Genomic DNA, 26,520 nt, shown 5'->3' on the forward strand with positions numbered 1-26,520 from the left:
ATATTTGATGTTTACATGGGTATTACACCCAAATCATTTATTATTCCAAAAGAAAATAAGCTTAACAAAATCATTTAATTTATTCATTCGGAACCAAGACTTTTTAAATTCAATATTAAACAAATCAAAGAGATTTTCAACATATCGTATATTACCGTAAATCAATCTATGATTAAATATAATATATATTTAATAATAATCATAAATTTAGATATAAAAAGAGTCTTATATTTTCTGTCATTTCGGATATTGATTCCTATTCAGCCTTTTTACCGTATTGCTTAGCTTCAAAAGTAACTAAACGTGATAAAAATGGTTTACCACAAACAGCCGATTTAAGAATTGGTTGGAAAAGCTATGATGAAATATTTAGTAGCAAAATAAGTTATATTTCACATGATTATATAATAGTAATAATATATAATTATAAAAAATAATTTTTAATTTAATACAGGCAAATGCTTCTAATCATCAACTTTTTCAAAAATTACAAGCTACGTGGTCTTTAAAGGATATACAAACAACAGAGAAATTAGAAAAGAAAACAAAAATATCTCTTATTCTAGATTTTAGATTTTCTAATCCTTTATATACTATAATTAGCATGGCAGCAATGCCAAGAATTTCCAGTCTTATAATTACTGCATTTGAAAATAGAATTAAACAAATTGAAAAAATAAATTAAGTTTTTTTTCAAATAAAAAATATACAAAAATTTATGCATTTAAAATACAAATAATACTCTTATATATTTTTACAAAAAATATTCAAAAAAATTATAATTTAGAAAAATCAGGGAAATTATCCATTTCTTTTAACGTATAATCAATTAAAAATGATGCCTCAATCAAACCAGAAATTCTTTTATAATGACGTTCAGAATATGGTATGATAACGTCTAAATCTTTTTTAATATTAGAAATTTTCAAAAAATAAGAAACATCATATGCTCGTAAAAGGATATACAATATTCTCTGAGCTATATAAGATGTACGAAAATTCGTATTCCAATCTTTTAAACGGGAAATAATATTAGAAAATTCTTCTAAACTTAATGATTCAAGAATTTGATCTATAATATGAACTCCTTCGATTGAATTGTCAAAGCCAGATGTTTTTTTATTTAATATTTCCTTAAAAAACATCAAAAGTCTATACGGCTGATTCAGTGACAAAGCTAATATAATTGCGTTTTTCCAATCCTGACGCTGAATATAATTAAATAATTGTTGTTCACTATTAACAATTAAATAATAATTAAGAAATATATAAAAATATACTTTTTTATAAAAGAAGATTTCTCATTATCAATTCTCTTTTTTTCATCCTCCGTAATATCTTTCCAAAAATTTATAACAGAATCAGCACCTACAGATACTATTATATCTTCTGACGAAGAAATACACAATGACCAAACCTATATTTTTTTCAAAAAGAAAAAAGGCATTAGCAAAACTTACTCTATCTGTATGATTGTCCAAAGTAGTTACGCATTCACTAGTTTTAATGGTCCATAATTTAATCAGACCATCACTTCCTGAACTTATTATTTGTTGCCCATAAGAAACAAAAAGAACTTTTAATACAGAATTCGTATGACCTTCAAAAGTCTCTAAACTTAATTTAGTTCATCATAAAAAAAAAAAATACCTTCAAACACGAATAATCAGACAAATTCCATAATTTTATTGATCTATCTGCCGATCCAGTAATTGCTGTTTTTTCGTATTGAGAAATTTTCACTGTCCAAACACCTCTTTTATGTCCTTTTAAAACACCCAATACTTCTCCATTATAAAGGTCCCAGACTTTACACATTTTATCTTGAGATGCAGAAACAAATATTTTATTATCATAAGATATATCTAATGCATTGATATCCTTCTCATGAGCTTTTCTTGTATACACAGATTTAATAGAATCTTTTATATTTAATATATTCCACAATTTAATAGTTTGATCTCGAGATCCAGTCAATAAAAAATCAGGCATCGTACCCTTTTTTATAGATGAAAAAGCTATTGAACTAATAGAATCTGTATGCCCAGTAAATATGGCAACATTTACAAAATTGTTAGATTCTGTATCAAATTTCCATAACCTTGCTTCATTATCTTTTGAACCTGATGCAAGCCATTGCCCATTTTTGCTAGCAACAAGACAAATGACAATATCCTTATGTCCATTTAAAAAATTAAAGTCTAAATTAAAACAATTTATTATACTAATAATCCGAGAATTAGAAGCAATAGCAATATGAGAATTATCATTTCCTATATATGTACAATCAATTATCTCACCGTGATATCCTGCTATTTTCCCAAGTATAGGAAACTGTAAGGAAGAGAGAGAATAAATTATTAAAGAATTATCTGATAGAATGGAAAGCAAAATATTTCTTTCACTATTATATCTATATAAAATTAAAAAAAATATAACAAATAATCCAATTACACTATTTCACAAATAGTAATATCTTCCAATTTAGAAACACATATTTGGTTAATTTCTAATCCAGAAACATAATCCCAAAAACGGATAATATTTTTATTTCCTCCAGTTACTATCAATTGACTGTTATCTACTAAAAGACCTTTTGGAAGAAATTGAACGGATTCTATTGTCTTTAAAAATTAGTTTAGAAATTTATAATTAGTCAAAATCATAATAAACCTCATACAAGCACACAGATTTTTTTAATTTAAATATATTAAGATCCCAAAAATTTAAAATCGTATCTCTTGATCCACTCACAAGAATTTTTTCATCATATGAAAAGTCTAAACCACGAATAAGACTTAAATGGCCATCGAGGGTAGAAAGACAGCTAAATTATATTATTTTTTTCCGTCTAAATTATATTATTATACCAATTTTTAACTAAATCCCATATCTTTATTTTATAATCATCAGCAGCAGATGCTAACAACCACCTATCTTTCCTTCTCTTAATCTCTTTAGAGAATTTAATAGCACAAATAACACCACCATGCCCTTTAAAATTGTGAGTATTATATCCTCCTTTTATATTCCAAACTTTAACAGAACCCTCTGCACCTCCTGTAGCTATTAAGCTTGAAGTAACATCCGATTCCATAACCATAATAGGTGCATCATGAGCCTTTAAGGAATAAATAAGATCTCCCGATGGAATCTGATAATGATAAAGCATCAACGATCTAGAAGCTATTATTAATCTAGTTCCATCTAATACCAATGCCAAAGAAGTAATTATTTCTAAATCCTATAAAAATAATAAAAACATTATAATATAATAAATATATTCTAAAAACATACTCCATTTATAAGACATATCTTTTCTCTTGTATCAATATTAGTTATTTTAACATTTTCTCCTAACGAACTGGCAAATGTATATCCATCATTGGACAAAGAAAAACCCCCACCAGTATAAATAGGCTCTATGGTTTTTTCAATTACAAAACTAAATAAAAAACTAGGTAAAACATAATTTATTATAAAATTTTTTACCTAGTTTTTAGAACAGTGGCTTTTGATAGTAAAGACATCAAAATTAATATTTCCTCATCAAGACTTGTATACCTTAACACTAAAAATTCAGAAATTTTATTAAAATAAAAAAATTTAATATATTAAAAAAATTTATAAATATATTAAAATTATATAAAAATAAAAAGAATAATTTAGTAATTGAAGATATAAAAACATCGAAAATGACAAATTCAACATGATTTTTAAAAAATAACTTTAAAACTAAAATTAGATACTTCTAAAAGAATTTTAAATAAAAATTAATATACGTGTTAACAAATACTTCAATGTTTAAAATATAATATCCCTAACTAAATCATATTAAATCTTTTACAATTATGTATTTATAAATAATAAATAATTCTAAAAAATAATATGTTAAATCTAACTAAATCATAAATAAAAAAATCATATAAATAATAAATTAAAATATTTTTTCATAATTGTTTAATTAGATATACATATTTGTATTTTTTTATAATTTATACGAAAAACTAACATCTTCAGGATTTTATCAAATCTTTTTCATATACTATTTATATATATACTCATCTAATTATATACTGTTCACATTTTTTATTTTCATATATTATTACTATTTAATAAATTCATTTAATATAGATCATAAAATTCTAAGCTTTATAAAAATTATTCCATAATTTTATAAGATAAATATCATTTATCAAAATCAAAAAGCACAAATTCATAAAAAAATTATGTATATTTTTGAAATAAAAATAACTCAAACCACATATAAATTTTTAAAAAATATGAAATACACATAACATTGGATTTTAAAAGTATATCAACAAATAAAAATGTCTATTTTTAACTTTTTTTTTTAACCGACTTTTTCATCATAGATAACTCAATTATTTTCTTTATCTTTTAAAAATATAAAACTAACAAAAAACAAAAATAAAAAGATTAACTGCATTTTTTTCACAGAAGAAATATATGTTTTTCTTATTTTTATATCTATTCCATTAATCATCATTTTTATATTTATCTACATAAAAAGAACATCCTAAGACTAAAAAAATCAAACAAAATTTATAATCATATTAATTTAAATCTAAATACAACAATATCAATAGAATTTCTATCAATTTTAATAAAAATACATTTACTAAATCACATTATTTAAACAAATTAATTAAAATCTAAAAAAAAATATTTTATTTACATAACTTTTCAGATACATTAGGATCTACAAGTAATGTCTCTTTAGTATCTAATAAATATAAAAATTAAGATCATATTTCTTTAAAAATATACTATAAAATATTTTTTCTAAAGATTCAAAACCGATAATTTCAAATTTTATTTTAATTTCATATTTTTAAAATGCATAAAAATATAGAAGCTTTAAGAAGATTGCGTATGACAAATTCTTCATGTCCAGAAAACGTTTTAAAGCTTTCAAAACCTATAATACAATCGAATAATCCTAGCTTATTTCGTGATGAAAGTAAATTACGCTCATTGTAAATTAATAACCTTTTAACAATTAGTTTGGGAAATATATGAACAAACTTTTCTTGCATCTTTAGAAATAGGAGATGATGAATTAGCTAATGTCCTAATATTTAAAATATTTCATGGCAACTATCTAATTAGTACAGCAATGTCTTACAGAGCTTTTAAAAAAATTCACTACATCTACATCTGTCATTGCTCTAAAAGGATTATATTTAGAAGCTATAGGTAATACTTCGGAAGCACTTAAGTATTATAATGATATTCTTTCAAAGGATGAATCAAATATTGTAAATTGATGTTATTTGTTAATCATTTACTAAATTATTATATATAGCCTATTTTAAAACGACGAATAACTTTACTTCGTTCATTAGGCAAAACAGAAGAGGCTATAAATGAATTGGTAAAGTTCTTAGACATATGGTATTTAGATGCAGAAGCTTGGGCAGAATTAGCTGATATTTATTTTTCATTTCATTTGTAAACACTGATTTGAACTAATTAATAACGATTATATAATCATAATAGGTACAAAAAGGCGTTATTTTGTTATTCAGAACTATTATTATTACAGCCATCTTCTCATTTAATTCATGCTCGTTGTGCATTAGTTCTATACATACAATCATTCACCAAACCTAATTTACTTCATGCAGCTGCCAAAGAATATCTTAGATCTATAGAGCTCAACGAAAATTTTTTGCAAGGATTTTGTGGGTTAAAAGAGGTAAAAATTCTAATTATTATTTTATATAATTTAATTTCATATTAGTGTTGTATATCTCTTTTAAAACAACCATCTTCATTCTGGAATACTAATAAAAAGATCAATTATGAAATAAGTGTTTTTAAAGAAAAACCATTGAATATAAAAAAAGTTAAATCCTTAGATGAAATAGCTTCAAAAATGCTTAGAAAGTTTTTACATGAAGGAAAACCACCTATCAATGAAAAAAATGTACAAAAATATGTTAAGAGTCTTATTGAATCCTAAAGATATTTAAAAATGAAATTCATATGAAATAAGATTTAAAGATTTATTATTATAATTTCAAGGCTTGATAAACTACCTTTTTCGATAAAAACTGGAATATATACATATATATCTTGTTTATTACCTATAAATATAACAATTTATTATATATTCTAGATTTAGCTTTTAAAATATAATTATCTTCAAAATTATAAAAACTTAAAACTTTAAACAAGAAATATATTAACCTTAATAATTATTGAGTTAATAAAAATATATTCGGGACAAAAGCTCAATTGTATCCGGATTCATATATCTAAATATAACATATTTTTCTATTACTTAATACTATAAGGCCATTTTTAATTGTCAATTTAATGAACATAAAGCCAATGAATTCTAAATAAATCAAAATACAAAAATATATATCAATTCTATAGCTGACAAAGAAATACATGTTATTTAATTTTAAGTATGCAAATTATGCATTCAAAATATTAAAATAATTTATAACATTTACTAAAGTTTTTAACAAGTTACCAAAACGTAATAAATGTTTAATAAAACAAGTAGATATTTCATTTTTTTCATAGACATATGTAAAATCTCTAAAACTTAAAATAACTACTATTAAAAAATCATGAACACTTGTTCTAAATAGTCATCATTTAAAGTCTCCAAATAACAAGTTTTCTAAAAGAATAAATTTTTTCCTAAAAAAAAACCAAAACATACCCATCTACACCTGAACTACTTAAAAAAACAGAAGTTTTATTTTCATACAAAGTAAGTTGTCTAAAAAATGGTAAAAAATATCTTAAAATAGATTAATATACGTTATAGTATTTTGATGTACTGTAGGCATAGTCATATCTTCTACATTTCCCTTCACTAAAATTCATTAATTCAAAAATTTAAAAATCTTTTATAAAAACAATCCATATCCCTAAATGAATTTTTTAAAGTACTAAATGTATGACTTTCGGAATCATTTACAGGAGATTTCAAATGACAATCATCTATTTCTCTAACAAATTTCCTATACGATCAACAAAATCACGACAACAAAACTCGAAACAAACCATCCATTAATATTTCCTTGAAATGATGCCAATCGACAACTGTATCCAGCAAAAATAATTTCAAATTCATTAATCCATACCAAAGTAACATAGGGAAGTTGAGATATGTTTACTGTAAAAATAACAGGAGGATTCTCATTACCAGTAGGGTAAACTATTGTAATAGATGAAGAATGAGCTATATTAATTAAAAACAAAATCAAAAAATATATGTATAAAACTTGTAAAAGCCAGAGCATTTCCAGACGGAGAAAATCTGAACATAAAATTAAGCATCAAAAATGCACATAACACAAATTACTTAGCCTCATAAACCCATCCTCCACTAATACTTGAAAATTCTCCACATACAGTATTAAATGGTAATCGACTCCCCCAAACAGTAGGTTCAGGCCTTTGATCTATATCTTTAATATATGCTGAAAAAACTCGAGCCTAAAAATTAAATATAATTCGAATAATAATTATCTATCTAACCTTCATGTCTGAAGATCCAGAAGCGAGAAGAACATTCGCAGGATGCCAGTCTACAGACAAAACTGTGCTACGAATAGGCTTTTTTATATGTTTGCTAATCCACCAATCATTTTGTTTTTCAAAATAACATACAGATATAATCTTAGCACCACTAGCAACAGCAAACTTGTCTTCATTTGGTGACCAACGAACGTATGTAGCAGCACGATTAATTCTCAAAAGAACAAGAGTTGGCTTCCAACACCCATCCTGTGAAAGATTCCAAACATATGCATTCCTAAAAATCGTCAAAAAATACATTAATAAAAAACTGTATATACCTATCTTGAGAACACGTAACAATTTTGTTTGTACGAGGGGCCCAATCTAAACTTGTTACCAATTTATCATGCTACATTATATTAACAAAATTACACAATAAAGTAAAACATACACCTATCAATGTATTCTTATGATCAAATCCAGTACCCTTATCTTCATATATCTCAACACTATTTTTATTAAGACTTAATGCTACTTCTACTTTTGATTAACTTAATTTTTTTAATAATAAAAAATACGATTTTTAGCCCCATTAAAAGCATGAGCATTAATTGGAGACCCAAGCTGTAATATATTTATCACATTATTAGCCATATTCAATCTTTAATACGCCCTTCTAGGACAATGACATATAATTTTACTGTAAATTCTTTCTAAACTTTCAAATAAGTAACGACTTGAGAATATAAAAAAAACGTTTTAAAAAAACTTAATAACATACTTCTTTATTTAAGAAAATTAGATAATATAGTAATTGAATAAAATAAATTAATAGATAGAATATAATTTGTTTTTTTCGACAAGGTAATTAATGAAAATTAACATGAATTTATAAAAATATTCTATTTAAAAATAAAAAAATGTTAAAAATGATAAAAAGAAAATTATATATATCAAATATTATTAACATTTTTAATTCTTTTTATATAAATTTACTAATCTTTACGAAAAATTAGAAATATCTAAGCAATCTAAAGATTATCTAGAAATTCAAATAGATATATTTCAAAATTTTATAAATTTATAATTTTTATTTAAGATCACTATTAAGTCCACAAGACCCATAATATTATAAAAACTATCTTTCGGAGAATAATTAAAAACATTATAGAAATATTATAAAAAATCAAAATTATCTTACTATAATTGTCTTATTTTATTGTATAGATCCATATTATACAAATAATATCATAGAATAATATAAATAAATAAATATATATATATAGCCACCTAAACTTTCAGCTATATATCTTAGAATTTATACAGACTGTTCCATATAAATTACAAATAACATATACGATATATTAAACAAATTAAAATAATCTTAAAATATGTAGATTAATCATCATCATCTTCTCTTGATCTTTTTATTCCTGATATTATACCTCCCCCTACTGCAGACATTCTTATATCATCTAATTCTGGAGCAGGTATTTTAAAGGTTCCATCAAGCTTTGCTATTGCATTTGATTTCTGCTTAGCATATTCTATCCTCTATACCAATATAAAAAACCATACTGTACTACCGATAAAACATACCATTTCTTTCTCAAAAAAACTAAATCCTTGCAATGCTCTCATTGCTGCTGTAGCAGATGCAACATCTCGAAAAACTATATGAGCCTGACCCCTCATTTTCTTAGTTTTCAACACAACAATATCCAAAACCGGACCATAAACACTAAATAAACAATAAAGACACTGTCTTAAATCTTTTTAAAATATCAGTATTCATTAATATACTTTTTTTAACAAACCTTCTTTTTTAATTTTATCATTTAAATTTTTACAATAAAGAGATACATTAGGTGTATCCATATTTTTAAAAATCTTATATTTATAAAAAAAATTCAATAAAAAAACTACTATTTAATCTTTAAATGTCTTTAAATCTCGTAATCAACATAAAAATATTTTTCGATATCAATCCAACAATTTAGCTCTAAATTAAATAAAAATTATAGTTTACTTTCAAAATAATTTCCAAAGGCAATCACCCTTTATATGAAATTAACATGGGATTTTTAAAGACTATTCTTAAAGTATTAGGAATAGAAAATTTTACACTTAGTTTCATAATAATCATCTTAACACTTTTTTTTCTTCTACATATTTTTCCCCAACTAGTAAGAACTCTAATAAAAATACCAAAAATCTCAAAAAATTAGTACCAAAAAGATCCGTCAAAACCTCCTGTAGTATTTCATTGGTTTCCTTTTATTGGGTCAACTATTCAATATGGCTTGGTAATAATAAATTATCTTAAAATTGACAACTAAAGTTATACAAAGGACCCATATAAGTTTTTTCAAAAACAAAAAAAAAAGGTTAAGGAACCATTATTATATAAATACCTAACTTTCTTAGCATGGAAATATTTTTACTTTTATTTTACTCGGAAAAAAAATGACAGTAGCATTAGGACCTAAAGGCAATGATTTAGTTTTTAATGGAAAATTATCAAGTTTATCAGCAGAAGAAGCATATACTCGTCTGACAACACCCGTTTTTGGCACGGATGTCGTTTATGATGTTCCTAATCACGTATTAATGGAACAAAAAAAATTTGTAAAAACTGGTCTTACTATAGAAACATTTAGAACATATGTACCATTAATTGTCGAAGAAGTAAAAATGTACTTGGAAACTAGTCCAATTTTTGGAAAGAATAAACTGTCTGGTATCTCATCTTTAATGAAAGCTTTGCCTGAAATAACAATTTTTACTGCATCTCGTACTCTTCAAGGGAAAGAAGTACGCAATAATTTTGACGCATCATTCGCGAAGCTTTATCATGACTTAGATGGGGGATTTACTCCAATTAATTTTTTAATTCCTTGGTTACCACTTCCAAAAAATCGTCTACGTGATGCTGCTCAAAAAAAAATGGCACAGATTTATATGGACATTATAAAGCAAAGAAGAAAAACATGTCAACATGAAGAAGAAGACATGATTTGGAATCTTATGAATCAACATTACAAAGATGGCCGTAAATTAACAGATAAAGAAATTGCTCATTTAATGATTGCTATATTAATGGCCGGCCAGCATACCAGTGCAGCAACAGGATGTTGGGCCCTATTACATCTTGCAGAAAAACCAGAATATATGTATTACAAAAAATTCTTAACATAATATACTAATCTAATTAGTAAACTATTACTTGAGGAACAAAGAAAAGTATTTGGAGACAATTTAGACAATCTAACATATGACAATCTTAAGGATATGGAATTGTTGTCTTATGTAATAAGAGAAACTCTAAGATTACATCCTCCTCTTCATAGTATAATAAGAAAAGTTAAATCACCAATTCTAATAGAAGACTCACTCTACATTGTCCCTGAAAATCATTATTTGTTAGCAGCGCCAGGCATCAGCTCAATTGATGAAGAATACTTTAAAAATGCATTAGAATTTATACCTGAAAGATGGAAATACGAAAAAAATACAGAAAATCCCGATAAAATTGATTACGGATATGGTTTAGTTACTAAGGGAGCATTTTCACCCTATTTACCATTTGGCGCAGGAAGACATAGATGTATTGGGGAGCAATTTGCATACGTAAGCCTTAAATTCTAAATATATTTTTATTAATAGTTTAGATGCAACTCGGTACAATTATTACAACATTTGTTCATGAATTAGAATGGACTCTACCAAAAAATCAAACTACTATTCCAAAACCTGACTACGCTGTAAATTCATGAAATATACTTTTTAATAACTACTAAAAATATTTAGAGTATGGTTGTATTGCCAGAAAGACCTTCTAACATTGAATGGAGAAAAAGACAAAGAAATTAATATAATGTTAATTAATATTTATACTATATTAACAGCATTTTTTAAATATATTTTTTTTTGTTTTTTTTTTTTTTTTTTCTCAATTTTAAATAAATCTTAAATATATTTACTTAAATCTTATTTAACATTATCAATATTTTTTCCTATGGACAATTTTTTTTAGAAAAAAATATAAATTTACGGCATAAAGAAAATGAATACCAATAATTAAAAAACATTTAAAATAGAAATCTCTATATAATAGTTATATCTCAAAATATCATCTTACTATAATGAAATTCCTTGATAGCATATTTCTATAATTAACTTATTGTATTTATAATCTTAAAAATTCTAAATATATTTATAACTTTTTTAAAACAATGATTTTTAATTTATCTTTTTTTTTTATAAAATCAAATTCATAATTATCTAATTTTAAAAATAGAATATAAAATGTGATTATTATAATAAGGCAACTTACGAAAATACGCTATTTTAGTAATTTTTATCAATTTATCTTTAAAACCTATTTTAAACCAAAACATCGAATAAAAAGAAAAATAACTCCCTAATACAAGTTAGAATTAAAAATTAAAAAATCAACTAATATTCATATATGTAACAATTTTCATTTAAAACAGGATAAAAAAGAAAATCTTGAAACAAAATTTACTAGGAATCTCCTTTTTAACACATTAATTTATATAATTTATTAAAAAATAATATACTCATGGATAATAAAGTAGAATAAATACATTGCCCATTTTGTCAAAATGTTATAACTTGTTATAGGATAACGTGCATAAAGATATATCTCAAACATATATTCAGCATATAGATCCAGAAGAAATTTATGTACGACAAGAAAAAATTGGTATTTAAATATGAGAAAAGATAAATACGTTTCTTAAAAATAATAGGCTCAGGAAGTTTCGGTTCAGTGTATAAAGGGTAAAAAAAGAAAGAAACATTTACGTGCCATTTATTTATTTTAGCTTTAATAAAAAAACTCGTCGCCCAGTAGCAATTAAAATTATAGACTTGGAAAATACAGAAGATGAAGTAGAGGATGTTATGTTAGAAATAAATATTCTAAGGTAACTACAGTGCTACTATTTTTCTATAATAATATTAATAGTCAATTAAATTCTCAATTCGTTACAAGGTTTTTCTGATAAAAAAATCAACACATATTAAAACTACTAGATATTATGGGTCCTATTTAAAAAATACAAAGCTTTGGGTCTATATAGACTATTTTTTTGATAAAATTTACTAATAATAGACATAGATTATAATGGAATATTGCTCTGGAGGATCTTGCTCAGATTTAGTAATACTATTTAGACATTGTTATCATATTAATAGTGTTATATAGATGAAACCAAAGCCAATAGAAGAAGACTACATAGCAATCATAATTCGGGAAATATTACGAGGTCTAGAATATCTTCATAGCGAAGGAAAACTTCATAGAGATATAAAAGGTATTTTCTTAATTCAACCTTAAAATCTTAATTTAAGAATATGAAGCGGCAAATATTCTTTTGAATTCATCAGGCGATGTCAAACTGGCAGATTTTGGGGTATCTGGACAACTTACTGCTACCATGAGTAAAAAAAATACATTTGTGGGAACTCCCGTAAGACAAAAAATATAGTTTTTAAACCTACTAATTTTCAGTTTTGGATGGCGCCAGAAGTGATCAAGCAATCAGGTTATAGTTTTAAAGTAATTAATGATTTTTAAAAATATTTATCTCTTATTTATAAATTAGGCAGATATTTGGTCTTTGGGAATTACAGCCATAGAATTAGCTAAAGGAGAACCACCATATGCAGAATTACACCCAATGAAAGTATTATTTCTGATACCTAAAAATGAACCACCATTACTAGATGGTCCATTTTCACCTATCTTCAAAGATTTCGTGCGCTTATGCTTGCAAAAAGACACAAATAACGTAATTTCATATATAAAGAAATATTTGTTTATATAGATACTAAACATTGTAGCGTCCAAGTGCTAAGGAGCTTTTAAAACATCGTTTTATACGAATGGCTAAGAAAACATCTTACTTAACAGAGCTTATAGAAAGACACGAGCGATGGAAGGTCCAGAGTAGATATTGCAGATATGATGAGGATTCTGGAGCAGAAAATGAAGAGTATTTTAAAAAAAATTCAAAATCATTTCATTTAAAAATTATAGACTAGCACCTAATACATTTGATACATACTGGAATTTTGAAACACTTAAGTGTGAAACAAAACTGAAAAACAAAATACAATACATAAAAGATCCTTCAAACAAACTCCATAATAACAGAAAGGAAACAGACAAACTTCAGAAACAGCAAGTAGATTACCATATATCTCAACAACTCCCTCCAAACAGCTTTATTGAAATAGATGATTCAGACTATTATTCAAATACAATTCGAGAAATATACTTTCGAAAAGAAAATATACCACCAAGTGAACTTATAAAAGAATCGTTTTCATTGGCACAGATTCCATTAAACTCTAAAGAGGAAACTCTAAGTAATCCAAAATTAAGTCCATATTCCAAGAATTCTGCTCAGATGGAATGCTCAGCTAATAGAAATTGTAATTCCTATGATAATTCTCAACAATCTAATAATTTTATTTCACAAAATCACACAAATCTGACAAACTCTTCACCTAATTCACCAAAAAAACAAACGCAATGGAGAATAGCCATCACTCATGCATTTAAAAAAGTATGCATCACATTTAAACAATCCATAATTTAACCCTTATATAGCTGGAAAAAAGACATTTTACATCATCCGAAACCCTTATTTACGTTAGAAAACTTAAAAAAACATTCCAAGAAATAGAGGAAAATTGTCCAAATTTAATTAATATTTTAATGAATGAAATTATTGCAGATGAAAATGTAAAAGAATATTCAGAAAATATACAGAATTTACAATTACTTTAGCTTTAAGAAAAGTGATGCTACAATTATCTTCCTTTTATCACGAAAAAAATTCTATACTAATACTCTTTCAATTACATTATTGTCAAAATCTTCTGTATTCATTTCTAACAAAAACTTTTAAATCGCATATAATTAAAAATCATGATATCAAAATTTTAGACACAATTTCATCAAAATATTATTCAACAAATTTCCTTTTCATCCTAAGTGTTTCTTATAATTTATTTTAGTCAATGATCTATATTCATAAAATTTTACATAAATATGCTGAGCTAAGCAGTTTCATACTAACCTTTAGTACATTTAACAATAATATATCATATATAAAAAATTAAATAAATCTAAGTGAAACTTAAATGCCACATCTAAAGTATAAAATTCATCTATAAATTATTTTTTTTTTTCATTTTTTTGCAAAATATTTTTAATATTTATGATTTTTAAATATTTTTAAACATTTTTTTCATTTTTAATTCATGAACCTTCTAAGCATATTTTCTGATATTCCATATGATTCTTTATACTTTAGATATTGAGTAAATTCCGTTTTATAAGGTTTTCCTCTAACAAATCTCGTTGAAAGACTACTACCCAAAATATTCATATGAATCTTTGGAAATATAACATGCTTATTATACGAATCAAGACTTTCAGTATGAAAATTTTGATTATTTAAACGTCCTAATATTTCATTTAAATCATTTAAACCAACCGGAGAAAAAGAAGAATCCAAAATAAATTGCTTCTTTTGAATAAAACTAGAAATATTTCCTGTTTTTCCATGGTAATTTTTCCCAAGACCTAGCCCAGGCTTCCATCCATAAGATAAAAGATGCTTAAATCCAAACCTATTTATATCTAAAAAGATAAAAAGACTAAAATTAAAGAAAGTACACACACCTTTTACCCATTTCATATTTCTAGGATCCTGCCCTATTTTTTGTTTATTTCTTACTTCTGCCAAACCCATAAAAATAAATTTTTTTATCGTAAAAAAAATATCGTTTCATTAAAAAATTCAACATTTTTATAATATTCATTCATTTTTTTATCTATTAAGTTATATGCCCTCTGAAACATCTATTCATTCCTAATCCCTACAAGCATTGTATATTTTTTTCAATAACTCTGCAATATTTACGAAAATTAAACGCATATATATTTTAAAAGCAAAATATTTACGCTTTCTATCAAATAAGAGAAACTATTGAATTTTTCCGGTTTTTTATATTTAAACACGCTTCTTTGCTTTTAACATATTCTTGACTTATAATGGCTATAAGAAACAGCTTTCATCAAAAAAAAAAAATACCATCATCACCTTCTGGAGACTCTAACAATGATGAGTGATTATAAAAAAGAAAGAAAATTCGAGATTTCTAATTAAATAATAGCCTGTTTTCATTTGAAACAATGATTACAGAATTTAAAAGTTTATATTTACATTTAATGTTTAAAATACTAACTTTTATCATAGACAAATCTCATGAAAGAAGAAGAAGAAAACATAATGAAATTCAATCACTATATTTAAAAAATATGAATTCCATTGAGCAGAAATTGAAATCTATTATAACAAAAAATAAAACCAAAATGTAAAATATATTTTTCATTAACATTAGAAACAAAACTAATAACATTGTAGAGCTAAACAAAATTTTAGAAAAATAGAGCAATTAAAGCATCTTCTTAAACTTAAAGAGGAAAACGAAGAAATGCTATTAAAAGAAGTAGAAGCAATAGAGGTATTGATAACATTATTTATTTGAAAAATTAACAATGCAAGATAATTTTCAATAATGTAAAAGAAAGCTTATCAACAAACTTTGAGAAATCCACATAATATAAATAATTCTTAAATATAGCTGGAATGTAACTATATGATAATAAATAATATATCCAAGACTAATGATTATGCAATATAAACTTTAAATATAATTATTATACAATACTGATATCATATATTCCATTGATTCTAATAATTTATCTAATATCTTTCTATTCTATACAAAATTAAAAAAAAGTAATTTAACTTGTCATTTTTTCTTTATAGCTTTTTTTACATTTATTTTTCCTCTCTTTTTTACAAGCCTTTGAGTGTTTTAATGTCTTCTTGATTTCTTCAATTTTATTTAAAAGTTCAAGATTATTTTCATCTTCATCTATATTGAATTTTTGCAAAGCTGTCGTATCTATTTGAAGAACACTTTTCGAAGATTTATTATTATATAAATAATTTATCTTTTCGCTTTCACTATCCGATATTATTACATTTTCCGGTACTTCATCAGGAATAATCTCTATCGATTTTAAAACAGTATTTCCCTCAACATTTTCCAACTTATATTTTCCTTCTAATTTCTATTAACTAATATAATATTAATAAGAATACTACTTTTTTCCATCAAAGTATCATGTATTTCTAACTTGACAATTGGAATATTATTAGGCTCATTCATATCTTCCTGGGAAAAAGACTGACAAGTTGATATAGTGTTTCCAGAAATATAAAATGAATCATTAAAAAACTTTTCTTTTTTATCTTGAAGATATAAAAATCCATAAGAAAAGCCATTTAAAGAATCTTCTATATTTTTCCGAACTAATAATCTATGAGCAAATGTAAAACCATTAATCAGAAAACAAACCTGGAGGATATATCCAATTTTCTAGATCTAGATCTACAACTGGAATTTTTCTTTGTGCCTTTGGCGCAACTGGATTAAGGTCATCCAAAAACATTGCTAATAAAATATTATTAAAAAAAAAGGATATTAAATGTGATGTATTAGAAAATTGATTTAAACATAAAGACTTATCCATATCATCAAAACTTGAAACAGAGTCGTCGGATTCAATAATAGATTGTACAATCCTAAAAACTTCTCTAAATTCTATTGCACGCTGTGAAACTTCTAAATCTTTAGAAGTACAAAACATATCTAAAAAAGAAATAATCTTTTGAATCCAAACCAAAGATTCAGTCTTTTTTTCCATATTCCAATATACATCTTGCTTAAAAATCCAACTAACAAAAATTTTTGGTATAGCTTGAATATAAATTTTTTGTATATTTGTAGAAAAAGTTAAAACTTTAGGAAGAAGCATACTTTCAAAAATTTCATAATAAGAATCCAACAGACTATAATTCTTTAAAAAAAGAATGATCCAAATTTTCAATACCTTGAATATTCACCTACTATCCAAGCAACAAAAGACAAAACACCAATATTACTTTCAGGATCATAAATACTATCAATCAACTCTGAATCATAAAGAAGAATAGAAAAATGCTTTATGGAATATGGCCTTGCATTTTTAACTCTAACACTTACGTTTTGCATTTCAACACCTAGTATTTCGGCTACATTCACCTTTGAAATTTTTACCAAACTAGTTAACACTGATATATACCAATTAAAATCCAAAATATTAGCATAAGAGTCTTTAGATGAAATTGATATAATCCTATTTACTAGACTAACACGATAATACTTTGGCAATGAATCAAATGGCAGCAATAATTGAGACATTAAATATTTTACAATTTGAGAAAGATTATCCTTATTAACTAGATATCCTACCAAATCCAAGGAACGTAACCGTATATCCATATCATTGTTTTCAAAACATTCTAAAATAATATCCTTAAATCCTAATACTAACGTAGGATGAGTAATCACGAGTTTAGATAAAGCCAACAATCCAACGTATTTCACTTTATATTTCAGTATAATAATAAAAAATAACAATGGAATTACAATTTTGGTCCGAAACTTCAAAAAAAGACCTCAGTTTAGACATACACAAAGCAGTTAACAAATCAGATTCAGGATTATCTTCTAAAAATTTTCCAGATATCATAATATTTATACATTCATATCTAAGGGACATAGACGATGTATCTTGTATAAGTGTTGTCAAAACAGGTATAAGTTTTTTGACTAGTCTTGGTTCTAAAGGTATCATAGACGAAAACTATAATTGTTAGATAAACAAAAGTAATAATCAATTACATACTATTTTAACCAATTTAATAAGTACCCAACCGTCAGAAGATGTTTTTAGTAAATTATAGAAAATAGGTACTAATTGTAAATAATTTTTAGGATTCCTAAAGGAAAGTTCACATATAACATTAATAGTAGCACATATAACAGCTATTTCAAACATTAAATATATTAAAAATGAAAATTAACTTACACTTATTTGAATCTTCTAATTTTTCACAAAGTTTCGAAAATATACTTCTCAATGCATCAGGATATTGTAAAAATACCTTATACATCATTAAAACAACTCTCTTCCTAATATATGGACTGGAATGATTCATCAAAGAGCATAAATCATACAATAAATCTCTAGAAAGTTCTGGAGTAACCACTTCTGACAAAGCATTAATCGCAATTGCAATATCCATATAATTAGAAGAAGTAAGATCCTGAAAATTTAAATAACATTAAATACGCACAATTAAATATACTTTTTTAATAAGATTTGTACTTAAAACTAGAACATCAGTATCTTGACGGAACGTTAGACAAGAAGCCATATAACCAATTCTTTTCTGAAAAAAGTTTGTAGAAGACATAACTTCTATAATATTAAACGATGCCCATGACATATCATGACCAAACATGACTAGCTAAAAAGCCTAGTAAGATACATAAGAAACAAAGATATCCATTTACATATGATAATTTCAAGATTGCCATAGTTTTTATATTAAGATCCAAAGATTTTACTTCATTTTGACACTCCATAATCGCTTTCTGAATATATTTTTCTTGATTCTTATTTGCTCTAAGACAGCGAATAAGATCTGTCAGACTTTTCTCAAACACCATGCTTTTAAATTATCATTATCAAATTATAATTTACAATTATTTTTAACATCGTTTAATTTCAAAATTATTAAAATCTAAAATATAAAAAATATACTGCTCTAATAAAACAAATCCATAATACAGATAAAAAACCTAAATTAAAATTTCCTTTCAAAATACATATATTTATTCAACCTGAAAATATTAATAATAATAAATAATATACACATTAGTATATACAGTAATAGATTTTGCCAAATTTCTAGGATGATCAACATCATACCCTTGAAATATAGCAAGCCAATAAGACATCAATTGTAATGGAATAATATTTAATATACCCTATATAAAAATTACAATTCTATTTATTGAACATATTAACTATACTTGTAAACAATCAACAGTTTCTGGAACACGAACAATTCGATTATCCATATCCTCATATGACGTATCTGATTTACTAAGAATAATAATAGGTTTTCCTTTACGTGATAATACTACAAAATTAATATATATTATAACATACTAGTTTTTTACTACTTTGCTGAACAGTACTTCGAACCTTTGGATAAAACTTATCTTTAGTCATAAATATAATAATTGGGAAATTTTCATCGACTAATGCTAAAACACCTAAAACTATAAAAAACCAATATAAAAAATATTATTCTAAAAACCATGCTTTAATTCACCAGATTGAACACCTTCTGAGTGTATATATGATATTTCTTTTATTTTTAACGCCCCTTCCAAAGCAGTTGCATGTTGATAGCCTCTACCAACCAATAACAAAGAAGAATGTTTAAGAAGTGCATCCTGACTTAATTTCTTTATTTGAAGATTCATTGCAAGTATTTCTTGAATTTGATCACTAAGATATGACAAAGCATCTATAATTTCATGACGACGTGCTTTTTTCGAAATAGAATCTTCAGAAAGAGACAAAGCAATTAAAACCTTAAACCATTAGATAAACTAAATATTCTAAAAATACATTCAAACCATAACAACAAATTGCGAGGTATACGCTTTTGTAGAAGCAACACCAATTTCAACACCACAATTAATATGCACACCGCAATGTGTTTCTCTTGAAATAGATGAGCCAACGACATTCACAATACCAAGAGTTAACGCTCCACGTTCTAAACAATATCGAAGAGCTAAAAGGGAATCCACCGTTTCTCCAGATTGAGATACAAAAACACAAACATCATCGCGAAATACAGAACATTGACGATCAAGAAAATCAGATGCTATTTCTACTGTCACAGGAATCCCTGTCAATTCTTCCATTAAAGAACGAGTCTATAGATCTTAGAATCATTCTTTTATAACAAAAAATATTACAGCCAAACAAGAATGATATGATGTCCCACATGCAATAAAAATCATCCTTCTACACTTTCTTAATATCGGCAAGTATGTCTTCAATCCTCCAAGAGTAACAGTTTTCTTCTTAAAATCTATACGGCCGCGCATAGTATTAATAATTGATTCAGGCTGTTCAAATATTTCTTTTTGCATATAATGGTCAAAATTTCCCTTCAAAACATTTGCCAGTTCTATTTCCAAAGTCTGAATTGATCTAATAGGAAGTTCACCATCTTCACGATGAAGACGATGTATACGAAGTTTACCATCACGAATATGTGCGATATCATCATCTTCTAAATAAATAACACGTTTAGTATACTCAATAACAGACGAAGGATCAGAAGAAAGAAAAAATTCAGCAGATGTAGAAAACTCCTTATCATTTACATATACTCCAGATTGATTACATCTAAAATTAACACTAAAATAGTAAATATGTATCAAAATTTTAAAAATAAAAAAATATTCACTAACTCTTCACTTATAGCATCAAACGAAATATCCTTGATATCCGAAAATTCAACATCTACATAATCAGAATTAATATTTTTTTCCGTTTTGACACCAACTATAAGAGGAGATCCCTTTTTTGTAGCAATAATTTCATGTGGAAAACGAGTGCTCTTAATAAGAAAAGCAAATGCACCTTGTAACTCTTTAATCAACATTTTTGAAAGGGTAACAAAATCTATATTTTTATTTGTATCGTAAATATATTTAGCCAATTTAACAGCACATTCAGTATCAGTGTCTGTTTCGAAAACATAACCTTGCATCTCCAAAACTGTTCTAAGCTCCCTAAAATTTGTTATAATTCCATTATGAACAGCCATAAATTCATATTTATCATCTGATCTAAATAAAAATTAATATACGGTTTTATAATATTAACTTAAATTACCTGTGAGGATGACAATTTAAACGATTTGATTCTCCATGAGTTGCCCAACGAGTATGGGATATACCACAATGAAATAAATATGTCTTAGAGAGATTATGTAGCCCCTTTTGAACAAGTTTACGGAGCTCAGAAACTTTCCCAACTTCTTTAAAAACAAGAACTTCTCCTTCATTATCTCCATCAATAGCAAGTCCAGAAGAATCATAACCACGATATTCTAACTTTAAAAGACCTATATACAACTATATATTAACTTTATATAACACTAACAATATATAAAACATCACCTTCCAACAAAACATTAAGAATATATGACCGTTCACGCTTTACACGGTGATTTACATAACCAAAAATCCCACTAAAATAGATATTAAAAATTCCTATAAATATAAATTCTTTATTATTTACCACATTTTAACAATTATAATAAATTATTTTTATAATTTTAAAGTCTTAATGCAAAATTATCTTACGATAAAATATTATTTTCTGATAAATTATTAATTTACATTACCTTTTCCACAATTTCTTAAGAAAAATAAAATATTTATTATAGCTCAAAAGCCAAAATAAACAAAATATAATTTATAAATACACAATTATTACATTAAACCATAAAAATCTGAATTTACATTTTATATCAAACTAAAAATAATAATAAAAAATAATTAAAGAATGTATAAAAAACTAAATTAAATATCCAAGCGTATAAAAATAAAACAGCATAAAAAACATATGCACTTATTATGAAATACTATTATTTTTGATTAAAAAAGTCCATTTATTTAAAGATAGATTATTATCCAGAGAATTATCTGAAAACCCTAGTCTGGAAATTTCAAGTTCATTACGTATACATGATGATAATGACTACTTTTTTCACTTTTTTCGTTGAAAACGCTCATTCAAAGATTTATGAGTAATTGAAAAAGACTCTACATTTGATTGTTTTTCAGACATCTTTGAAAACTTCTCTGCAAGTTCAGCAACAAAAGTTTCATATAATGGCTGCGATTCATTCCTATTTTTATTAATCATAAAAAAGAATAATAAAAAAAGATAATACATAGATGAAACTTCTGAAATTTGAGGTCTTGGAGGTAACTTAGGCTTTTCCATAGCATGAAACCTTGCATTCGATATCATAGATAGTGATTCTTCCGTATTATTTTCAATACTATCTAATTTCGCAGTACCATAAGAACCCAAAAAATTCCTAAAAGTAGGACTTGAATCAGTTCTTTGCATTGGAACAGTAACTTTTACAGGTATATTGTTTTCTAAAGATATTTCCTCAATATCTATATTTGAAGGTAATGCTATTAATAATATTAATTCTAATAAAAAATAATAAACAGAACATACAATCCCTTTTATTACTTAAATAATATTTATCTTCTAAATCAACAAAATCTCGTATAATACCATTATTATCAGATTCTTCAGTCTTTAATTTTCTAAAATTATATATGTCTTTTCTAAGTCTTTCTTTAAATTCCTCATCTACAATTCTAATAGAAGCCTCAAAATGAGCATACACTGGTTTATGATCAGAAAATGTTAACGGCGAAGAATTATAAGATAGTTGACGTAACTTAATAAAATTATTAACCATTAAAACATTATTTATCTTACATTAGAACCTTTATAAAGTATACGATCTGTCCATGATGGTGTCCTCTGTTTCTCACTAGTCTTATAAGCAATAGTTATTAAACTATACGAATAAGTATTACGAAGTGCTATAATTGTTTGTTCCATTATCAAATTTATACGTTGGAGGAAAAGTTATTTGTGACTCGGAATAATTTGGAAAAACAGAACCAGAATTCATATGTAAGTTAAGCTATTCATGTAAAAATATAGTTTTACAAACAATGATATACTTGATCATTTTCATAAAGCTTTCCAAAATTATTAATTTTTATATACTCTTTAACCTATCGTAAAAAAATTAGACTAAGACAAAATATAAAATTCAATTTACTTCTTCAGTACTCATATTAATTCTATAATTAAAATCGCCAAGCCAAATAATAATACTAACAAATAATATTAAATAATAAAAAAACACATAAAAAAACCTACTCATGATCTGTAATTGCTCGACCACGACGAAAATTTAATCCATTTACAATAGTAAAGTAATCACGATTTCTTTCATCATAATTAAACCTTCCAGCAGCAAAATGAGCAGTTACGAAGCAAATTCGAGTATTCCCATAATCCATACGAATTGCTACAGCTCCTTTATTACCAGACATTCCTTTTAAGCCTGTCTATAGAAATAAAAATCAACTTCTCAATAATAATATAAAAAAAACCTTTTTAACCGCACTTTCAACATTTTTAATAAATGGAACAGAAGACTCTTTAACAAATATCATCAATACTGAACCAACAAGCTGCGCTGAACGCAAAAGCACATATTCATTCTTATCTCTATTAAGAATTTCATATAAATCGGACTCCCAAATTTTCCTATAAATGAATAAATATGAATAATAAGAACATAAAAAACTACTTGCTATAAGGATCTACAGAAATTATCTGTTGTGGAGTTAACTCTATAATTTCTTGAAACCCTATAACAACCAAATCTGACTTATATTTTCGCCCTGAAAAGGTTAGTAATTCCCATTAAATATTATAAAATACCATTAGGAAAAAGCCATGAAGAAAGATCATCAGTTCTTTTTTTTCCATTTAAATTAAATGTACCAACAAAAATAGATATATTTTTTATGGTTGAAAATTCATTGGCCCTATCAAATAATTACTAATATTAACAGAATATCACTAATACATACCTTTTCTCCAATTCCATTGTTACAAATTCATTAATAGGATCATAGATATGAACAGTTTTTTGATTTACTAATCTTCCCTATTCCTTCTTAATATCTCTTTTCCTCATCTAAGTAAATCATTACCAAAAGCAAATCTATATTCAATTGACGTCCTTTATCTTGAAAGTTATTAACATACTATTGCTTTTAAAAAAATAAAATAACAGACTTTTTCATAAAATACCATTCTACTAACAGATTTTGTTGCATCTTCTAACACTCCAACAATGCTCATCTTTCCTCTTCTTGTAAAGCCACTCTTAAGAGCACCTGTTCCTGTGTATATTCTTGAAAGTGCATCTCCATTATCAGCCCATATAGTTGAATGTTCAGACCATGGAAAAATTTCAGGACAAATTTCTAAATATTTTAAAAATAGCATAACAGAATATTTCGAAATAAGTGCTTGAACAAGATTCGTACGATCAAGGCTATTAAAATTATTTTAAATCCTTACGCTTTCCCATTTTTTACCAATCAAGACAATTAGTTCTAAAAACTCCACCCTGTTGCAACATGATGCTTTTTTTCCCCACATCTTCAAGATAATATGAAAAGTTTTTAATATTATCATCAACATAATACAAAATTTTAGAAGCCTGATCATAACCTCCATTTTTCACCTCAGCATGAAAATCAAATTCACTACAACATATCAAGTGAAATAGATTTCCCTTAAGAGAATCAATATGTTGTCGATAAGAATTAAGTAGAAGCCTTTCCCCCCCGTTTTGAGACAACAAATTAACTATATGAACATAACCATACTTGCTAATAAGAGACTCAAAGTGTTTCTCAAAAGAGGATTGAGTTGCCTCAAATGGCCTAGTTACTTCAACCTTTTGTCCAAAAACTTGAATACCCTAAATATATCAACAAAAAACAAAAACATTTTTATCAAACCTCTTGCTCCCAAAAAACTATATAATTGATCAATAAAAATCATAATATCAAATGTAAATATACCTGGTACACTTCCACGTATCTGACAAAAACTAAAACAGAAATTATTTATTGTCAATAATGTCTCTGTTTCTACAAAATTTGCAACATTTCCATCATCATCAATTCCACGAGAATTAAAACGGGTTCCTATATATATATATATACCTTTCATCATAAAATATATAAATATTACCTGCTTTTTTACAACTTAATCTAGATATTAAGGTTAAGGAAGATGTTAATGATCCAATTTTACATATAACAGTACCAACAAATCCACGAATCACATACACCTGCTTTTTAGTAACCAAGAATTATAAATAAATTAAATATACCAGAAATCCTCCTTTATCAAAAACATATTTTTCAGATTCTACCAAACGTGATCTAAAAATAAATAATTCAGAAATCATATAGCTATTCCATAAAAACTGATCATCGAACTTATCAATGCAGAAATCAGACTCAACTCTAAAAAAGGTAGTAAAATATATAAAAAAGAAAATACATACCTATCCTGAATTCTTCTTGTAAGATCAAAATTTGATGAAAAATAAAACGAACCATTTAGTAGAAGCTTACGAATGCTCTCACACGGATGTTCAGGCTCATTTTGTTTAGAAAAACTATCAAATAATTCACCGATGTTAGACTCGGAGTTATTTTCGTTAATATTACGGGAAAAATTATCCCATGAAGAATCTAAACATAGAAACTCAACATCATGAATCCGATTAATTGTTTCCATTGCACGAACTGAAGCAATTTGCGAATAACCGGTAATAAGACATATAAAAACATCTTTTATGTATTATTAGTCATAAATCTCAAAAAAAAAAATATATCAGAATATCCTACTATTTTCTATGCTTATTAACCCCATACAACCATAAATAACTTTCGATGTGGCCAAAAAAAATTCAGAATAATCTATATCATCCCATTTACAAAATTTTGCAATACATGTTTGTGATTCTAATGATTTCCCACATGTTTGAAAAACTAATGCATCCGATCCAACTTTCAAAGCAATAGAACTTGGAGAATTTCTCCTAAAGCATTTCATTGATCGTTTTTCTTAAATACAAATATTTATTATATTTGAATAAAAATTCAAAAAAACAAATATTCGTATAATTACTTTCTTAAAAACACAAAGAACTCTTTAATTAAATATTCTTTAAAAACTCGGGATAGGACCTTATTTCATTCAAAGGCACTTTTTTTAATATAAATATTTAACTAATTAATATGCATAATTTTGTTGTTAAAAATTCGATAAACCTTGAT

At 25.6% G+C, this 26,520-nt stretch overlaps 12 protein-coding genes across 12 annotated transcripts; 5 read left to right on the top strand and 7 right to left on the bottom strand.

Moving 5' to 3' along the window:
• Nucleotides 1–7: 7 nt before the first annotated feature.
• PNEG_01064 (hypothetical protein) lies at nucleotides 8–719 on the top strand (the record flags this gene model as incomplete). The annotated part of the gene is made up of 3 exons (XM_007874784.1): nucleotides 8–156; nucleotides 212–410; nucleotides 455–719. The coding sequence occupies 3 exons, from the start codon at nucleotides 8–10 to the stop codon at nucleotides 683–685; spliced, it is 579 nt and encodes a 192-aa protein (XP_007872975.1). The 3' UTR covers nucleotides 686–719.
• Nucleotides 720–776: 57 nt separating this feature from the next.
• Nucleotides 777–3,579, bottom strand: PNEG_01065 (hypothetical protein; the record flags this gene model as incomplete). Its single annotated transcript, XM_007874785.1, has 9 exons — nucleotides 3,493–3,579; nucleotides 3,298–3,445; nucleotides 2,871–3,244; nucleotides 2,674–2,827; nucleotides 2,455–2,624; nucleotides 1,651–2,413; nucleotides 1,461–1,610; nucleotides 1,281–1,417; nucleotides 777–1,236 (listed from the first exon to the last, which is right to left on the bottom strand). Exons 1-9 carry the CDS (start codon nucleotides 3,528–3,530, stop codon nucleotides 777–779), a joined length of 2,394 nt encoding a protein of 797 aa, XP_007872976.1. The 5' UTR covers nucleotides 3,531–3,579.
• Nucleotides 3,580–4,860: 1,281 nt separating this feature from the next.
• PNEG_01066 (hypothetical protein) lies at nucleotides 4,861–6,065 on the top strand (the record flags this gene model as incomplete). The annotated part of the gene is made up of 6 exons (XM_007874786.1): nucleotides 4,861–4,984; nucleotides 5,028–5,092; nucleotides 5,139–5,282; nucleotides 5,330–5,475; nucleotides 5,524–5,722; nucleotides 5,768–6,065. 6 exons carry the CDS (start codon nucleotides 4,861–4,863, stop codon nucleotides 5,987–5,989), a joined length of 900 nt encoding a protein of 299 aa, XP_007872977.1. The 3' UTR covers nucleotides 5,990–6,065.
• Nucleotides 6,066–6,636: 571 nt separating this feature from the next.
• Nucleotides 6,637–8,163, bottom strand: PNEG_01067 (hypothetical protein; the record flags this gene model as incomplete). Its single annotated transcript, XM_007874787.1, has 11 exons — nucleotides 6,637–6,661; nucleotides 6,704–6,763; nucleotides 6,805–6,859; nucleotides 6,904–7,007; nucleotides 7,051–7,228; nucleotides 7,272–7,306; nucleotides 7,352–7,485; nucleotides 7,528–7,804; nucleotides 7,848–7,918; nucleotides 7,961–8,046; nucleotides 8,088–8,163. The coding sequence occupies 11 exons, from the start codon at nucleotides 8,161–8,163 to the stop codon at nucleotides 6,637–6,639; spliced, it is 1,101 nt and encodes a 366-aa protein (XP_007872978.1).
• A 744-nt stretch (nucleotides 8,164–8,907) lies between these two features.
• On the bottom strand, nucleotides 8,908–9,458 carry PNEG_01068 (hypothetical protein; the record flags this gene model as incomplete). Its single annotated transcript, XM_007874788.1, has 3 exons — nucleotides 9,327–9,458; nucleotides 9,109–9,281; nucleotides 8,908–9,063 (listed from the first exon to the last, which is right to left on the bottom strand). The coding sequence occupies exons 1-3, from the start codon at nucleotides 9,385–9,387 to the stop codon at nucleotides 8,908–8,910; spliced, it is 390 nt and encodes a 129-aa protein (XP_007872979.1). The 5' UTR covers nucleotides 9,388–9,458.
• A 47-nt stretch (nucleotides 9,459–9,505) lies between these two features.
• PNEG_01069 (hypothetical protein) lies at nucleotides 9,506–11,382 on the top strand (the record flags this gene model as incomplete). The annotated part of the gene is made up of 7 exons (XM_007874789.1): nucleotides 9,506–9,695; nucleotides 9,738–9,815; nucleotides 9,861–9,896; nucleotides 9,937–10,682; nucleotides 10,725–11,139; nucleotides 11,181–11,273; nucleotides 11,320–11,382. The coding sequence occupies exons 1-7, from the start codon at nucleotides 9,585–9,587 to the stop codon at nucleotides 11,380–11,382; spliced, it is 1,542 nt and encodes a 513-aa protein (XP_007872980.1). The 5' UTR covers nucleotides 9,506–9,584.
• Nucleotides 11,383–11,931: 549 nt separating this feature from the next.
• Nucleotides 11,932–14,345, top strand: PNEG_01070 (hypothetical protein). The gene is made up of 13 exons (XM_007874790.1): nucleotides 11,932–12,106; nucleotides 12,157–12,315; nucleotides 12,360–12,461; nucleotides 12,503–12,529; nucleotides 12,571–12,607; nucleotides 12,656–12,697; nucleotides 12,743–12,851; nucleotides 12,898–13,007; nucleotides 13,049–13,096; nucleotides 13,143–13,328; nucleotides 13,381–13,532; nucleotides 13,577–14,108; nucleotides 14,153–14,345. The coding sequence occupies exons 3-13, from the start codon at nucleotides 12,439–12,441 to the stop codon at nucleotides 14,330–14,332; spliced, it is 1,446 nt and encodes a 481-aa protein (XP_007872981.1). The 5' UTR covers nucleotides 11,932–12,106; nucleotides 12,157–12,315; nucleotides 12,360–12,438; the 3' UTR covers nucleotides 14,333–14,345.
• A 195-nt stretch (nucleotides 14,346–14,540) lies between these two features.
• PNEG_01071 (hypothetical protein) lies at nucleotides 14,541–15,302 on the bottom strand (the record flags this gene model as incomplete). Its single annotated transcript, XM_007874791.1, has 3 exons — nucleotides 14,541–14,570; nucleotides 14,625–15,190; nucleotides 15,233–15,302. The coding sequence occupies 2 exons, from the start codon at nucleotides 15,300–15,302 to the stop codon at nucleotides 14,802–14,804; spliced, it is 459 nt and encodes a 152-aa protein (XP_007872982.1). The 3' UTR covers nucleotides 14,541–14,570; nucleotides 14,625–14,801.
• A 302-nt stretch (nucleotides 15,303–15,604) lies between these two features.
• PNEG_01072 (hypothetical protein) lies at nucleotides 15,605–16,175 on the top strand (the record flags this gene model as incomplete). Its single annotated transcript, XM_007874792.1, has 4 exons — nucleotides 15,605–15,678; nucleotides 15,727–15,927; nucleotides 15,978–16,077; nucleotides 16,119–16,175. The coding sequence occupies 4 exons, from the start codon at nucleotides 15,605–15,607 to the stop codon at nucleotides 16,173–16,175; spliced, it is 432 nt and encodes a 143-aa protein (XP_007872983.1).
• Nucleotides 16,176–16,360: 185 nt separating this feature from the next.
• PNEG_01073 (hypothetical protein) lies at nucleotides 16,361–19,179 on the bottom strand (the record flags this gene model as incomplete). The annotated part of the gene is made up of 9 exons (XM_007874793.1): nucleotides 16,361–16,686; nucleotides 16,728–16,934; nucleotides 16,981–17,474; nucleotides 17,516–18,050; nucleotides 18,094–18,310; nucleotides 18,353–18,492; nucleotides 18,536–18,773; nucleotides 18,816–18,977; nucleotides 19,024–19,179. The coding sequence occupies 9 exons, from the start codon at nucleotides 19,177–19,179 to the stop codon at nucleotides 16,361–16,363; spliced, it is 2,475 nt and encodes an 824-aa protein (XP_007872984.1).
• Nucleotides 19,180–19,344: 165 nt separating this feature from the next.
• Nucleotides 19,345–21,849, bottom strand: PNEG_01074 (glutamine-fructose-6-phosphate transaminase (isomerizing); the record flags this gene model as incomplete). Its single annotated transcript, XM_007874794.1, has 11 exons — nucleotides 19,345–19,353; nucleotides 19,399–19,500; nucleotides 19,546–19,655; nucleotides 19,699–19,791; nucleotides 19,836–20,115; nucleotides 20,161–20,466; nucleotides 20,509–20,956; nucleotides 21,010–21,390; nucleotides 21,437–21,668; nucleotides 21,724–21,794; nucleotides 21,845–21,849. The coding sequence occupies 11 exons, from the start codon at nucleotides 21,847–21,849 to the stop codon at nucleotides 19,345–19,347; spliced, it is 2,037 nt and encodes a 678-aa protein (XP_007872985.1).
• A 466-nt stretch (nucleotides 21,850–22,315) lies between these two features.
• PNEG_01075 (hypothetical protein) lies at nucleotides 22,316–26,464 on the bottom strand (the record flags this gene model as incomplete). Its single annotated transcript, XM_007874795.1, has 21 exons — nucleotides 26,089–26,464; nucleotides 25,743–26,031; nucleotides 25,566–25,701; nucleotides 25,424–25,523; nucleotides 25,252–25,377; nucleotides 25,189–25,205; nucleotides 24,760–25,148; nucleotides 24,470–24,716; nucleotides 24,370–24,423; nucleotides 24,247–24,323; nucleotides 24,095–24,201; nucleotides 23,961–24,054; nucleotides 23,761–23,917; nucleotides 23,525–23,715; nucleotides 23,424–23,478; nucleotides 23,323–23,376; nucleotides 23,173–23,282; nucleotides 23,072–23,126; nucleotides 22,802–23,030; nucleotides 22,503–22,755; nucleotides 22,316–22,457 (listed from the first exon to the last, which is right to left on the bottom strand). Exons 1-21 carry the CDS (start codon nucleotides 26,294–26,296, stop codon nucleotides 22,316–22,318), a joined length of 3,090 nt encoding a protein of 1,029 aa, XP_007872986.1. The 5' UTR covers nucleotides 26,297–26,464.
• Between the last annotated feature and the right edge of the window lie 56 nt (nucleotides 26,465–26,520).

Source organism: Pneumocystis murina (genome assembly GCF_000349005.2).
Source record: "Pneumocystis murina B123 chromosome Unknown supercont1.3, whole genome shotgun sequence".
NCBI classification, from domain to species: domain Eukaryota; kingdom Fungi; phylum Ascomycota; class Pneumocystomycetes; order Pneumocystales; family Pneumocystaceae; genus Pneumocystis; species Pneumocystis murina.

Excerpts from the sequence above, each read along its gene's own strand:
- PNEG_01070 (XM_007874790.1), top strand. The coding sequence starts at position 12,439 with ATGTTAGAAATAAATATTCTAAG. Across the intron at positions 13,329-13,380 it reads TGCAAAAAGACACAAATAAC|CGTCCAAGTGCTAAGGAGCT; the intron begins GTAATTTCATAT and ends TAAACATTGTAG. Across the intron at positions 13,533-13,576 it reads TCTGGAGCAGAAAATGAAGA|ACTAGCACCTAATACATTTG; the intron begins GTATTTTAAAAA and ends TAAAAATTATAG.